The 14,635-nt window shown below is 39.7% G+C and overlaps 1 protein-coding gene across 1 annotated transcript in view; it reads right to left on the reverse strand.

Moving 5' to 3' along the window:
* MAP3K5 (mitogen-activated protein kinase kinase kinase 5) overlaps nt 1-14,635 on the reverse strand; it is a 179,634-nt gene that overhangs the window by 74,313 nt on the left and 90,686 nt on the right. The window contains exons 4-7 of the mRNA XM_088452579.1: nt 13,520-13,713; nt 9,778-9,946; nt 8,600-8,706; nt 6,229-6,399 (exon numbers count right to left, since the gene is read on the reverse strand). Of these exons, the coding sequence (XP_088308705.1) occupies nt 6,229-6,399; nt 8,600-8,706; nt 9,778-9,946; nt 13,520-13,713 (641 nt within the window). The remainder of the gene's footprint in view (nt 1-6,228; nt 6,400-8,599; nt 8,707-9,777; nt 9,947-13,519; nt 13,714-14,635) is intronic.

Raw genomic sequence — 14,635 nt, forward strand, 5'->3', positions numbered from 1 at the left:
TCACCACCACAATGGCTTTGAAATGAAACAAACAAGATGTGCTTTAACTGCAGACTTTCAGATTTAATTTGAGGGTAATTACATCCAAATCAGGTGAACGGTGTAGGAATTACAATGGTTTCTATATGTGCCTCCCACTTTTTAAGGGGCCAAAAGTAATGAGTACTATCAACTCAAAAGGTATTTCATGGACAGGTATGGGCTATTCCCTCGTTATTTCATTATCAATTAAGCAGGTAAAAGGTCTGGAGTAGATTCTAGGTGTGACATTTGCATTTGTAATCAGTTGCTGTCGAATCTCAATATGAGATCCAAAGAGCTGTCACTATCAGTGAAGCAAGCCATCATTAGGCTGAAAAATCAAAACAAACCCATCAGAGAGAGAGCAAAAACATTAGGTGTGGCCAAATCAACTGTTTGGAACATTCTTAAAAAGAAAGAATGCACTGGAGAGCTCAGCAACACCAAAAGACCCGGAAGACCACGGAAAACAACTGTGGTGGATGACAGAATAATTATTTTCCTAGTGAAGAAAAACCCCTTCACAACAGTTGGCCAAATCAAAAACACTCTCCAGGAGGTAGGTGTATGTGTCAAAGTCAGCAATCAAGAGAAGACTTCACAACAGTGAATATAGAGGGTTCACCACAAGATGTAAACCATTAGTGAGCCACAAAAACAGGAAGACCAGATAGAGTTTGCCAAACAACATCTAAAACAGCCATTACAGTTCTGGAACAACATCCTATGGACAGATGAGACAAAGATCAACTTGTACCAGAGTGATGGGAAGAGAAGAGTATGGAAAAGGAAAGGAACTGCTCATGATCCAAAACATACCACCTCATCAGTGAAGCATGGTGGTGGTAGTGTCATGGCGTGGGCATGTATGGCTGCCAATGGAACTGGTTCCCTTGTATTTATTGATGATGTGACTGCTGACAAAAGCAGCAGAATGAATTCTGAAGTGTTTCGGGCAATATTATATGCTCGTATTCAGTCAAATGCTTCAGAACTCATTGGACGGCGCTTCACAGTGCAGATGGACAATGACCTGAAGCATACTGCAAAAGCAACCAAAGAGTTTTTTTAAGGCTAAAAAGTGGAATGTTATGCAATGGCTAAGTCAATCCCCTGACCTGAATACGATTGAGCATGCATTTCATTTGATGAAGACAAAACTGAAGGGAAAATGCCCCAAGGACAAGCAGGAACTGAACACATTTGCAGTAGAGGCCTGGCAGAGCATCACCAGGGATGAAACCCAGCGTCTGGTGATGTCTATGCGTTCCAGACTTCAGGCTGTAATTGCCTGCAAAGGATGTGCAACAAAGTATTAAAAAGTGAAAGTTAGATTTAGGATTGTTTCGTTTGTCCCATTACTTTTGGCCCCTTAAAAAGTGGGAGGCACATATAGAAACCGTTGTAATTCCTACACCGTTCACCTGATTTGGATGTAATTACCCTCAAATTAAATCTGAAAGTCTGCAGTTAAAGCACATCTTGTTTGTTTCATTTCAAAGCCATTGCGGTGGTCAATAGAGGCCAAAATATGAAAATTCTGTCAATGTCCCAATATTTATGCACCTGACTGTATATTACTCATTAAGCTGAATCAAAATTTGACCAAATTTGGCAGAGATGGCTATAATCTAAATACACCAAAATGATGTCAGATCAGTCCGAGCTGCCTGGAGTATACATTTCAGGGTTACTTATGGATTTGGAGTTATGCTACAACTGATATTTATCTACTGCAGTTACATATGCCATTTTACCTCTTTTGGCAAATGGAGGATACTTCATTCTCGTAGTCTACTGTTTATGTTGTCTAGGTCTTTGTTTTTTTGGGGAAATGTATATCCTGTACAAGATGAGTTTTTTTTTTAAATTGCTTTGTATGTTTGTTTGTATAGTATACGGTCATACCCTCCAACATTTAACATTAAGAATCCGGTACAGGGGCGTGACCACAGACAAAAAAGGGGCATGGTAAAAGATAAAGGGGTGTGTAGCTGGAGTCCAGAAGCAGCCAGCACAGGCTGATTTATCGTCTGTACAGCAGCGCTGGAGTGATCATGTCAGCGTCATTGCAGAGAACCACGGAGGGAGGAGCGGAGCCGCCTGTCACTCAGCGGGGCTGCGGGAGTCCTGTGTCTGAGCAGCGCTGCTAAAAGAATCGGGAACTCAGTACAAACGGTACAGCCCCTGTTTGCCGTTACAGACCATTGAAAACGGTCCTGTACCGGATAAAATGGTAGAGTTTGAGTGTATGTACTGTGTCTGGTACAATTGTACGTGTTCTACAAATTACATATATGGTAACTTTAATAAGTATGATGGCTACCTTATCTATTTGAACTGCAAGATGCTTTATATTTAATCTTATCTTGTAGGTTTTGGATTTTAGTTTGTTGTTTGTTTTGCTTATTGAAAATTTCAATAAAAAAGTACTCAATTAAAAAAAAAAAAAAAAAACCATTCTCTTATAGGTATCACTGAAGAACATTGGTGACATTGAACGTAAAACCAGTCAGGACCAATGGAAGTGCTCTGTGCTTGCTAGGCAGAGCCAGATTACAGGCGGTCGGTTCCGGGGCTCCCACACGCTGTCCCAGGCCCCAGGGCACATCCGGATAAACTTTCTTTTTTTTGTTTTTTTTAAGGAACCGCCTGACGCGGCTTGCGATTAAGCCCTGCCCCTCCAGGCATTTGGTTCTGCCCCTTTTTAAAAGATCCACGAATCACGCTGGTCTGAATGGCTTATGGGCTGGGTATGTAATGCGAGCACCCCCAATATACCAATGTGTCTGCATGGCTTATGAGGTGGGGTGCAATGTGGGCACCCTTAATGTATCTGTGTATGGCTAAGGGTCTGCTGTAATGTGAGCACCCCCAATATACAAGTGTTTGTCCATGGCTTATAGGGTGGGGGTTACAATATGAGCATTCCTATTATACCTGTGTCTATGCATGGCTTATGGGGTGGGGGTGTAATGTGAGCATCCCCAATATACCTGTGTCTGTGCATGGCTAATGGGTGTGGGTGTGCAATGTGAGCACCCCTAATGTACCTGTGCATGGCTTATGGGGTGGGGGTGTAATGTGAGCATCCCCAATATACCTGTATACCCAATATACCTGTGTCTGTGCATGGCTTATGGTGTGCAATGTGAGCACCCCTAATGTACCTGTGCATGGCTTATGGGGTGGGCTGTAATGTGAGTATCCCTTATGAGGTAAGCAGATGTGTGTGTGCAAGTGTATTTTGTGCATTACAATAGCAGGTAACACGGTCCCGAAAGTGTCACTTCCCCCAGGACTTGAGTCAGCCCCAGGGAGGGAGAGAGCTGCGGTCTGATGCTATGTGCTAACAGTAGCAGCAATGATTTATTGTCAGGGGCCCCCACAGACCTTAATCCGGCCCTCTCCTTACAGTGTGTGGAACAAGCAAGGGAAGATACATTGGTGTGCAGCTCCCAGCTTGTGCATCTCTATCAGGCTGGGTGTATGGGCTATGACGTCCCAGCACAGGGCCACGCTCCCAGTCTGTCACGTGGATGCAGAAGCTGGGATCTCCACAGGGCGTGCTGAAGTAATTTTATATGACGACATTGTAAACCAATGAGAAAGGGGCATATTTAATGTTAACCTCCATGACAGAAGCAGATCAGCGTAGGAGCCCCGCAAATAATAAAGAGACAATGATATCACCCAGTTTAAGACTCTCCCATACAGTTTGTGCTCTTAGGTTACATAATAGTAGAGCTGACCACCGTTCTTAGGTGAAGAGCGTGAAAAAAATAAGAACCAATAGTCTTTCTTTTTATATTTATCTTAATTCATACATTGTTCTTTTGGTAATATCCACCAATTAACAACATGACTCACCAATTTCCATGTATTTAAATGTATAATATATGTTGGACTAACAGTACATTCGTATATAAACAGACAGCATCAACTGAAAGTATAATGACATTGTACAGTAAATGTCTGTATTCCGTATGTTAGGCTATCTTTATTTAAGTAATAAAAAGATAACACTACATAATAAAATAGGCTCCTGTCTCTGGAGCATCATTGTTCGTCTGACTACTGGCAAACGATGTAAAACCAATAGTTCTACATTTGCCAACGTAAATATAAGTTGGAAAATAAGGAAGTGGTTAAAATGACAGATGTGCGCTGCAGACAATAGAGCTATAATATAAATAGAATTAAGGAAGCTCAATCTTACAAAATGGCTAATATATTATAAGCATACTCTGAGTAATATGACATTTTCTCTCAATGACTTAAACAAGTACCCAAAGGTAAAGTTATTAGGTACTTTTTAAAACTCAAAAACATATGCATAGTCACCAAGAAAACTCCCCTGAAAATAAATATATAGAGGAACAGCTACAAGAAATCAAGAGGACTAAAGTGCCAGAAAACAGGGCAAGAGCTTGGTTAGATTAGGTGTCACATATTTAGAACTACTCAACTGCCAATGTCTTCAGATTCTGGCAGCATCACAGTAAAACATGATACAGTTGGTTGATCCATGCCAGGGACAAAATAAACACATACCATGCATGGCAAGGGTGCAAGAGACATGAAGGAGGTTTATGAATATTAGACTTTGATGAATTTAGATCACTGATGCCATATTTAATCATGTTTGTACAAGAACAAATTTCAGGTTTTAGGGGAATCCTGTCTGCACCATCAGCGTTTTCAGTGGAAAGCAAACTAAAAGATTTGTTAATAAAACATGATTATTTAAACTGATTAAATATGCAAGAGAGACACGTCTCCAGGCATTTCAAGACAATGATTACTATATAATAGCTAGCTTTCATCACTAACAGTGATGAGGCAGACATGATTCCACAGTAACCACTGCCACCCATTTCAGCTTGCAACTTAATTATAACCTGAATTTAATGTGTGAATTAAGTATACAATTTGTTAAAAATGTTATCATTATTACTGTAATATTTGTAGTAGTTTTATCACATTGGTAATGTAATAAGCAGAGCAGAGTTGCCCAGATGGCATGGGGAGAATGACACCCTCCGGTACCTATTATAACAAACTATCCATCTGGGTCGTAAAAGGTCACCAGATTTATTGGTTAACTGGACTGACAATTGTTGAGGACAATAAGATTTTTGTGTTTACATACTAGTTGTGTCTACCACTCAAACTTGAATATTGTTTGGCTTTCTTGTTAAGTTTTGTTACTAGAATCCTCCCAAAAGACTGAGGGCCAAAAAAAAAACCCAGATAGAAATGATCTAAAACAGTGGGTGGTCAGCCATAAACCAGATTGTCTTTATGAAGCATACATTGTTAACAGTGAATGTGTAATGATGGGAAAACACTTGTCAATATATCATTCGTTCAGTTGACAAAAGATATATCACTATTGCATCGGCGATTGGGTACACCCAATAAGTCTGTGCATAACGTAGTTCCCAGACATATCAGGTCGGCCCTGCAGCCCAGAAGATATATCATGCAGATATATCAGTACATCAGCATGTGTGTACGGATGACATGCTGACCGCCCGTACACTGGCCTTAGGGACTGCTTACACTGACATCACAAATGGACATGCAGATTAAAATGCCCGTCCAGTTGTGATGTCTGACCAGAAATATCAAGTTTCCGATTGGTAAGTGTGTACAGCAATAGGGACGATGTGGTGGGCCACTGGATCGGGTAAGTGTAAACCCAGGTTTACCCAACTCTAGGGGGGATTTCAATTAGCCGTGGTAATTTACCACAGACTAATTGATCCCCGGGGCTATTCAATTAGCAACGAAGTGAGACCACCAGCAGCACTTATCTGGGATTTTTTTATTCCACACTGCACAGATAGTGAAAAAAAAATACTGATAACTAAGGGGTTAACGGGTGCAGCGACCCTATTAACGCACAAATCTTTAAACTTTCAAGGATTCTGTGTGTTAACACGTCAATTTAATGGGTGTTAACAAAAGTATAGGGTGAAAAAGGGAGCCTAATTGAATAGCCCTGGGCGATAAATCCTGAGGCTACCTTCCTTTTTCACCCTAATTAGTCAACTGAGGGCATTAGTCTGTGTAGTCACATCCAGTTTATCCGTTTTACAAGCAGTGCTTCCTATCACAGAATGTTTATGTATTACACAGCAGTACCAACATGTCAGCCATATATGGCAGCAGCCCACTCAATGGAAAGCAAGGAATACAAACCAGATTATGCCATTGTCCCGGCTCTCGTTATCTGTGAAGTTAGAATCCAGAAACATATCTTTGTAAATCCTTCCCACCAGGCAATACATGTCTGAAGCAACCTGGTCCTGGTGTTCTACCATAGACAGCATTATCTCAAGGGCTTTCTCCCTGTCCCCTGGAAGTTTCCTCCTATGACAAAGAGAATGTTACACATCTGAGCCCCAGCAGTGTTCTAAGGTCATTTCATAGCTTCCTTAAGAGTATAATACATAAGTAATGTTAACAGCAGCAGACAGTGAGGAAAACCTAACAGAGGGACATTGAAATCACACAAAATAAACGTAGTGGGAAAAGGCCATAGCTGTGAAAAGGAGAGTTTGGCCTAGAGTGGATATAGGTTAGGTGAAAATATAAAGGTGGGCTTTCAGACCTCATTTAAAGAACACATATTAGACTGCGTCCAGTTTGTATAAAGTACATATGCTATTATATATGCTACATATGCTATTTATTCTTGCTCCTGACGCTATCCACCATAGGCCTTGCTATCCAGAGAAGTAGTGTTTATTTTAAGGCTATAAAAAACTGAGGGATTGCAAAATTGTACAGACTATGCAAATGCATGAGCTCTAATTTTTCCATAGTTGCATAATAACAATGATATTAATCTATATAAGATAATATTATGCAGAGGAGTTTAAAAAAAACCCTCACACATTCCATTAACCAGTCTGAGGGCAGACCTAGACACCCCCAGCAATGGGTATCATCCTGTCTGTGATCCTGTTAGTGGAGATGCCCAGATCAGTCCCCTCAAGTCCCAGCACATCGCTCAGAATAAACCCGTATGCTGCCATCTGCACTGTAACAGCAGCGGGAAGTGCCGGACTGTGCATGTGTCAAACACGCAGTCTCAGATACTGTGCAGGAGATGTCCGGACACCAATGTCAGTGACTGTACACAACGGCCTGTACTACCTGGGGTGGGGGAAGACCGTGGTAGGGAGTAAATAAAAATGTATCACTGTTTAATATCCTGTGAGATAAGATCCCCATATTAAACAATTGTTTGAGAGATGGAATATTAAAATTAATTCAGTCACCAACGCACATTAAACAGTATGTCCTTCACATGAAAGACAGTATCACCTACCGATTTTACCTAAGCTACCTATCCTGTCTACAATCTACAGTGCATATACGCTTACCAATTGTCCGCCCCGATGTGTTGGGTCTGACATCACAGCTGGGCGGGCATTTAATTTGCCCGTCCAGTTGAGCTGTCACTTTCCCCCGGGTCCCTACAGCATATGTATGGACATTCGGCAGGCCACCTGTACACACCAGCAGATGCACAGCTGTGTTGCACAGTCGATGCAATAGGTCTGTGAACAACAATGTTCACAGACATACATTATCGGCGGTATACACCCGCCTACACGCCTGCCGTATATTCGATGGAACGGCTGATATATCGCCCAGTTTGTACCCAGCTTAAGTGAACTTCTGCTCCTCCCTCCCACAGACCGTTTCAGCTGCTATATAATTTCAGAAGAACAGAGGTTATATGACGCTGTATTTGTTGTAATGTGCATCACACAGTAACAATGCTAAACATCACATAATAATTATAATACACTTATTTTGAAAATATATTTGTTGCAGAACTTTCCTTGTTTGAGGATAGGCATGTTTTGATAAACTGGATACACTGTATATATTATAACTTGATGTTAAAAAATATGGATGGCAACTCGCACATAATTTTAGAGTGAATTCAGTCATTTTGTGGGCTGATCTAGTATTACTGGGAATGCGGGCTATAAATTTACTAGCGATCTATTCATGCCTCACAAGTTTCTGCATTCAGCAGTCAAAATGACTGCCTCTGGGATTACAGTTCACAAAAAGCACTATAACCAGCTAGTAGTGCATCTTTTCACAGGTTAAGGAGTTAATAATAATCATGTTTTTCAGGATATCGCTTCTGTCATATCTTATAGTTTCCTATAACAAAGCACCCAATTAAATAACATTGCTGACACATATTGTGCCTCTGTTGCATAGTCACATAACTGATAAATGATTGTCATTAAAACTCACACAGTTAATTAAAAAACCTGTAAAATAAATGGTAGTAGACCTTTCTGTTCCTCAAATCAAACCCATATTACACCAATAAATCCAGCACAGGCACTTTCTCTCTCAGCTACATTGCGTGATGGACAATATTAAAGTGGATTTTTCTAAAAACAATCATAATCCAAAGAACCAGTAAACCATTTCATTCTTATAGAGTTACTGTAGACTAATGGCAAACTAAATGGGAAGAAAACAACAGCACTGATTGAATATCATCTTATAAAAGTTACTGAAAAATTATTCTCACCTGTTAAGAGCAAACGCGTAATGAAACTTCACATGGAGATGGGAGGACAAATCAAAGGTTGGCAGTCTTTCCAATGTTTCCACTAGCTTCACAATCGAATCATAATCCTTTTCAGATGAATCGTTTATTTCACGAGATTAAAATAGAATAATTCAAATTAGACTACTAGGAGACGGATATAGCTCACGTTATGTGTATTTATGCATGCAGTGGCGCACACAAAAGGGTTTCCAGGTGCCTGGAACACCCCTCAGACACTATTTTAGTATTGATTTCTCTATTGAGCTAGCACCTTGGCAGCAGTACTAGATGGCTGAAATGGAGCCGCTGTGTAAATCCTGTGGCTGCCTGACTAGACATGCTAAGCAGAAAAATAAAGTAATAAACACATTTTATAATAAATGTAATATAAGGTATGTGTTCATTTATAATGGTAAAGATGCACAGTTGGTAAATAAGTGTTATTCATAAATTGATAATTATGTTATATGTTACAAAAACAAAGCAGTAATAGATTAAATTACAATCGACCACAGAGCTTATATTAATACTATATAGCTTTTTGTAATTTATATTTCATTAAGTTAGTTTACTTATTTGTCATAATAAATCACAATACTTCGGAAATTACTTCGATTGATGAGACTTATGTTGCTCAAGTCACTGACTCATGTGGAGTATATATTGTGTGTGTGTTTTATTGCCTTTAATAGGCCACCCAGCTTTGTCAGTCACAAACTAAATGCTCCTAAAATTGAGAGTAGTTTGTTGCTTATTTTGGGCAACTGTTATTTAGCAAAGCTTCTAAACAAAGTAATGAATGGGGCCCACACATGTAAGCTGTATTGGGGCAATCTCCTATTCTGCCGACGCCAGGGGATTAGAGTAATCAAACAGGTCCAGATTCAGACCTGAAAATGGTTGGAATTGGGGATTTTTAACATGTAGAATTTCCCCGATTCCCACATGGATCGTCGATGTCCGCCAATGAGCGTTTTTCATCTCCAATCTGTGGATCGGGTCAGCAGAGCGGGGAATAAGACCATAGATGTATGTCTCTTATAACTCTTCTAAACACATAACTAAACTCCTCATGAAAAGGCGTATTATTCTTGTATTGCATTTCATTATATTTAATTACACATAACACCTTAGATTTCACGCAAAGCTTACTATACCTGTATATCTCTATACGACAAGAGAAAATTGATAATTATATCAGGCGATAAAACTTCAATGTTATCTACGCGCTGTCGGATTCTTGTCAGCTCGACGGCCAGCTCTTTTCCAGTGTACTGGTTGCGTGCACGTCTGATGTCATTGAGAATGGCTTCTCTGAAATACTGGCTACAATAAAAAAAAAATTCAAATGAGTAACATTTAAAAAAAAAAAAAAACAATTATTTCAGCATGAACATACCGCTCACAGATTTCCATCACTGAAGTATAAACTCACATAACACAAAGTTTTCATTACACTACATACTGCATCTGTGCAGTTTACACACCCACTGTAGCTGTGTACACACAAAGGAATGACTTTGTAGGTGAGTAAGTCGTCACTTATAACAGAGCATGTCTGATGGCGCAAAACTTGCTTTGCTCTAAGTATATAAAAAGCACTGTGACAAATTTATGAAAGCCATAATCCATCAATTAAATTGTGCAATTGACAAATCTATATATTGCTTGCGCAACGTTAAAGCTGGGTACACACTAAGAAATATGCACAATATATTATTTCAATGCTGATCGGAACGACATATTGAACGGATCATATATTGCAGAGGTTCTCAAACTCTGTCCTCAAGGCACCCCAACAGACCAAGTTTTAGCGATATCATTGCTTGACCACTTAGTACCTCAGTCATTTTGATTTAACCACCTGTGCTCAACCATGAATCTCTCTAAATCCTGAACTGTTGGGGTGCACGTTTGAGAACATCTTGTACAGTGTGTATACCTGACTGCGCATGTACGGGGGTTGTTCATCGCATCGCGGATTGTCCCATCTGCTAGGCTACTTAGCAGATGGGACGATGCAATGAAACATCATTATACGGGCAAGATGTTACTTGAGAGTCCGGTATTAAGGTATTTAAACTGTAAAGAAAGCTACAACTTAAACACATACAGCCAGGATACAGACATTTCAGGCTGTGGAGCTAACACAAATACCATTTAACAATGTATTTAACCACTTAAATGGTAATATTTTTTCCAGAAATTGCACAAAAATTGTCTGGTGTAAAAATATTCTTTTTAAACACAGTATAGGCTACCATAATAATAGCAGTTTTTATGGTATACTGTGCATGAGCTTACTTATACTTATCGGTGACCCTGTATCGATACTGGATCACATAAATCAAAAGGATTCACAAAATCTGTCACAATATTATTATCAATAAAAAAAACAATTATCTTCCAGCAGCCGCCCACTGAGCGTTTGACTGGTCGCATGAGATGAGACCATGTCAGGGAAAGCCCAACCTGGCGTGGTCGCATCCAGGCAAGTGGTTAAAAAGAGAATTAAACACAAGTCTACAGTAATTGCTCCAGCATTGCGTGCTTGGAGCTAAATGCATATATCCGTCTTATATAGTGCCAGCATATTCTATTTACAATTGGCAACAATTGTACGTAGCTTTGCAAGTGAACTGCCCTTATACATAAGCTTGGTTTGTTGTGACATGACAGATCTGCCCATGTTGCGTCATCGCACTTGATGACATTCGTATCATCAGGCTCTTCTCCAAAGTATAGCATATCTAAGAAAATTACATACTCAAGGCTCCACCCTGCCCTTATCACAATAAGGGAAGAGGGTGACCTACCTTCCTGGAAATCCAGGAGAACTCTCCAAAATTCTGGAGTCTCTCGGAAATTCTGAGGGAGAAGGCTAGTATGGTCCACATATTTTAAATTGTGTCCAACTCTGCAACATGTCATAAGCCTATTATTATATTTGTTGATTTGTAAGACACCCGAGTGCTCTGCTGAGGCAAACAGCAGGAAAACAAAGCATACACAAATCAGGGTCATAACATGTACACAAAATAAATGTAGCAGAGATATACTGAAGCATATGGTTAGTAGATGTGCCCACACTTTTGAACTTCTGTATAAATTATGAAACAGCTCTGTACTGGTCTCCTCTGAAACTGATCTGAAAATACTGCATCATGCCAATAGCACAAGATTTCATAATGTCGTATGTCCAACCTGCACTTACACAGCCATTGTGGCAGATGTTGGAACCCTAATATAATCCTGAACATACACTGCAGTCAATAAAACATTTCAGAGATACCATTCTGTCTGGCCATATAAACATTGTATTACTATTATTATCCTTAACTCATATGACACCATTAATCGTCTGTAGCACCATACAGCGTAACAATTACACTGAAAAAACAACCACTGCATTAGGGGAAAGACAAACCATGAAATAAGACGACTTTGTGTATGACGAATCATACTTACTAACTCTCCCCTTAATGTCCGCAAGAGTCCCGAAATGACAGAATTTTTCTATCTAACACCCACTTCCTAAGTGAAGTAAGCGGCCTGAAGGTTGGATGATGCAATTCACATTGAATCGTATAATTGTGGCCCCACCCCCATGGCATAAAACAGTGAATCACACAACCCCTCCAACATGGCTTCTTTCACAAAGTACAAAATGCTCTGTGGGAACGCCCCCCCCTTATTTTCCTATTGTGTTCTTCTAGGCTGAATGAATTGTTTATAATGAATTTTTTAAATAATGAATCAATCATGCTCAGAATTAACCATGCTACTTTATAAAGAGATATGGGAAATTAGGATCAGTGTATTTTGGACCGGGTGGAAGGGTTCATGTTAGATGGTCAGGTAATGCACCAGTCTTGTGTATCCCAGCACACATAGGCCCCCATTTACTAACGAGTTTTATCACCAAAACGAGTGATAAATTTCACTGTGTATGATAAATGGTGCTCCAGCTAATCAGCTCCCAACTGTCATTTTTCTAACAGTTGACAATTGGGAGCTGATTGGCTGGAGCACCATTTATCATTCAGAGTGAAATATATCACTCATTTTGGTGATAAAGCTCATTAGTAAATGAGGTCATATTATATACAAGTGTTGTGCCTCAGAATACCACTACACTAGTCTAAAGCTCGGTACACACTGAGAATTTGGCCGAATCATAACATATCGGGCAGTGTGTATACATGATATGCGCGCTCCCACGGTCGCATGCGATGTTGTGAGGCTTGATGTGCTGCATATCAAACCTGACGATATCACTTGCGGCTCCATGCACATTAATGGATGAAGAAGGGTTCGTTTTATCGTACATTACATCATTCTAATGTGTACCCAGGAGACGATATGTCGGCCGCCATATTGTTCCAGTACACATATGCAATTATACCACCCTGCGCCTCATGTGCACTATACCACCCTGTAATTCCTAGAACACTGCCAGTATGTGCCAGCATGTATACGGTTATATCATGTACTGTACAATCACTAGTATACCAGTCTGCAATCGCTCATAACATAGTAGTAGTCTAACTTATTTACCTGGGAATCAAGGCACACTAGTATATCAGTCAGTGCGCCCAACACAATGTCTGAGATTAAATGGAATGTGGGTAGTATATATATGAAGAATGTTTTTGGATTGTAAGAGAAGGAGCATGTTCATTGACAGTCACCTTCCTGTAACTCTACTTACACACAATTTACTTTGCATTAATCGTTTTAATAAAACACACACAAAAGGTGGACAATTTCTCTTCATTATAAATATTTTCAAGCATTAAAAACAGATTCTTATCACTGAATATTTGTGGGTTGTAGGTGGACACCTCTGCTTCATAAAGTTCCAAGCAAAGGTTTAAAATTCAGGTGAAAAGCCCTTACCATGAACTGGCCTGTGCCATCTTCAAGATTTGAATAAAGCGATCCGCCAGAGGCAAACAAATGGGGCCGAGGAGTAACTCAAAGTTAGGCTGCATCAATTCAGTCAATCCTTTCATGAAGCTGCTATCACAGCAGAAGACCTTGTTATGTGGTGTAGTCATATAAGGAATAAATGTGTAATTAGCAGTGCACATCTGCAACAAAAGCAAAACAAAAAATTCATATAATATATTAATACTGAAAAGCGAGCTTACATTAATACATACAAATGAATATACTGTACCTGTACTTTGGTAAACAATGCGCTGTTTGGCCATTAGAAAGCATCACTGAACACAAGATTATTCACAAAAAAATACATCATGTAAAATGTATATTTATGTAATATATTGCATATAAATAAATATTATATATAATAAATTAAATATATATTTAAAATCTCACACTGGATAAACGTTGAGTTACTTGACATTGTATTTTACTTGCTGTACAGTGGAGTGTAAGCTTTTTCTGTTACCAGACAGTTACTAAGTGAATGCCTGATGTGCTTTCCAACAGATCCAGGACAATTGTTGTACATAGAAAAAAGCCCCCAAGCCCTGTCTGATATTAAATAAATATAATCTTTATAAGGCAATAAGGATTTTAAGTACATAGACTGTGCGGCTGGTGCAGAGTTTTTATACTATACCAGTTGGCATAGCCTATCTTGTGTGAATTCACAATGTGCATACACCGAACACCGTGCACACACATATACGTGTATATGCACATGCAGCTTTATCTGCTTCTGCCACTTATGCAGGTCTCTGCTTTGTCTGTATATAATATATTCTTATAGGTTTTCAAGGCAGGGCTGCCCACACTATTGAACTCTTAATTGCGTCTATATGCAGCCAGCCAACAGGTGTCTCAAGTTGCATCTTGCTTAGCAGACATGCAGGAGCCACACACTGCAGGATGCCTGCATGTTATATGTGGATTGGAGAAGGTCAGTGGTTAAGTGAAACCATGAGATTTAAAAAAAGACACAGACGCAGGACAGAAATGTTTTTTCTTCAGGACAGAGCTGACTAGGAGTCACTACTTCTGCCAGACTGGTCTAGGACTGTGCTT

Source organism: Taudactylus pleione, unplaced genomic scaffold (genome assembly GCF_031769625.1).
Source record: "Taudactylus pleione unplaced genomic scaffold, aTauple2 ptg000006l, whole genome shotgun sequence".
Classification (NCBI taxonomy): Eukaryota; Metazoa; Chordata; class Amphibia; order Anura; family Myobatrachidae; genus Taudactylus; species Taudactylus pleione.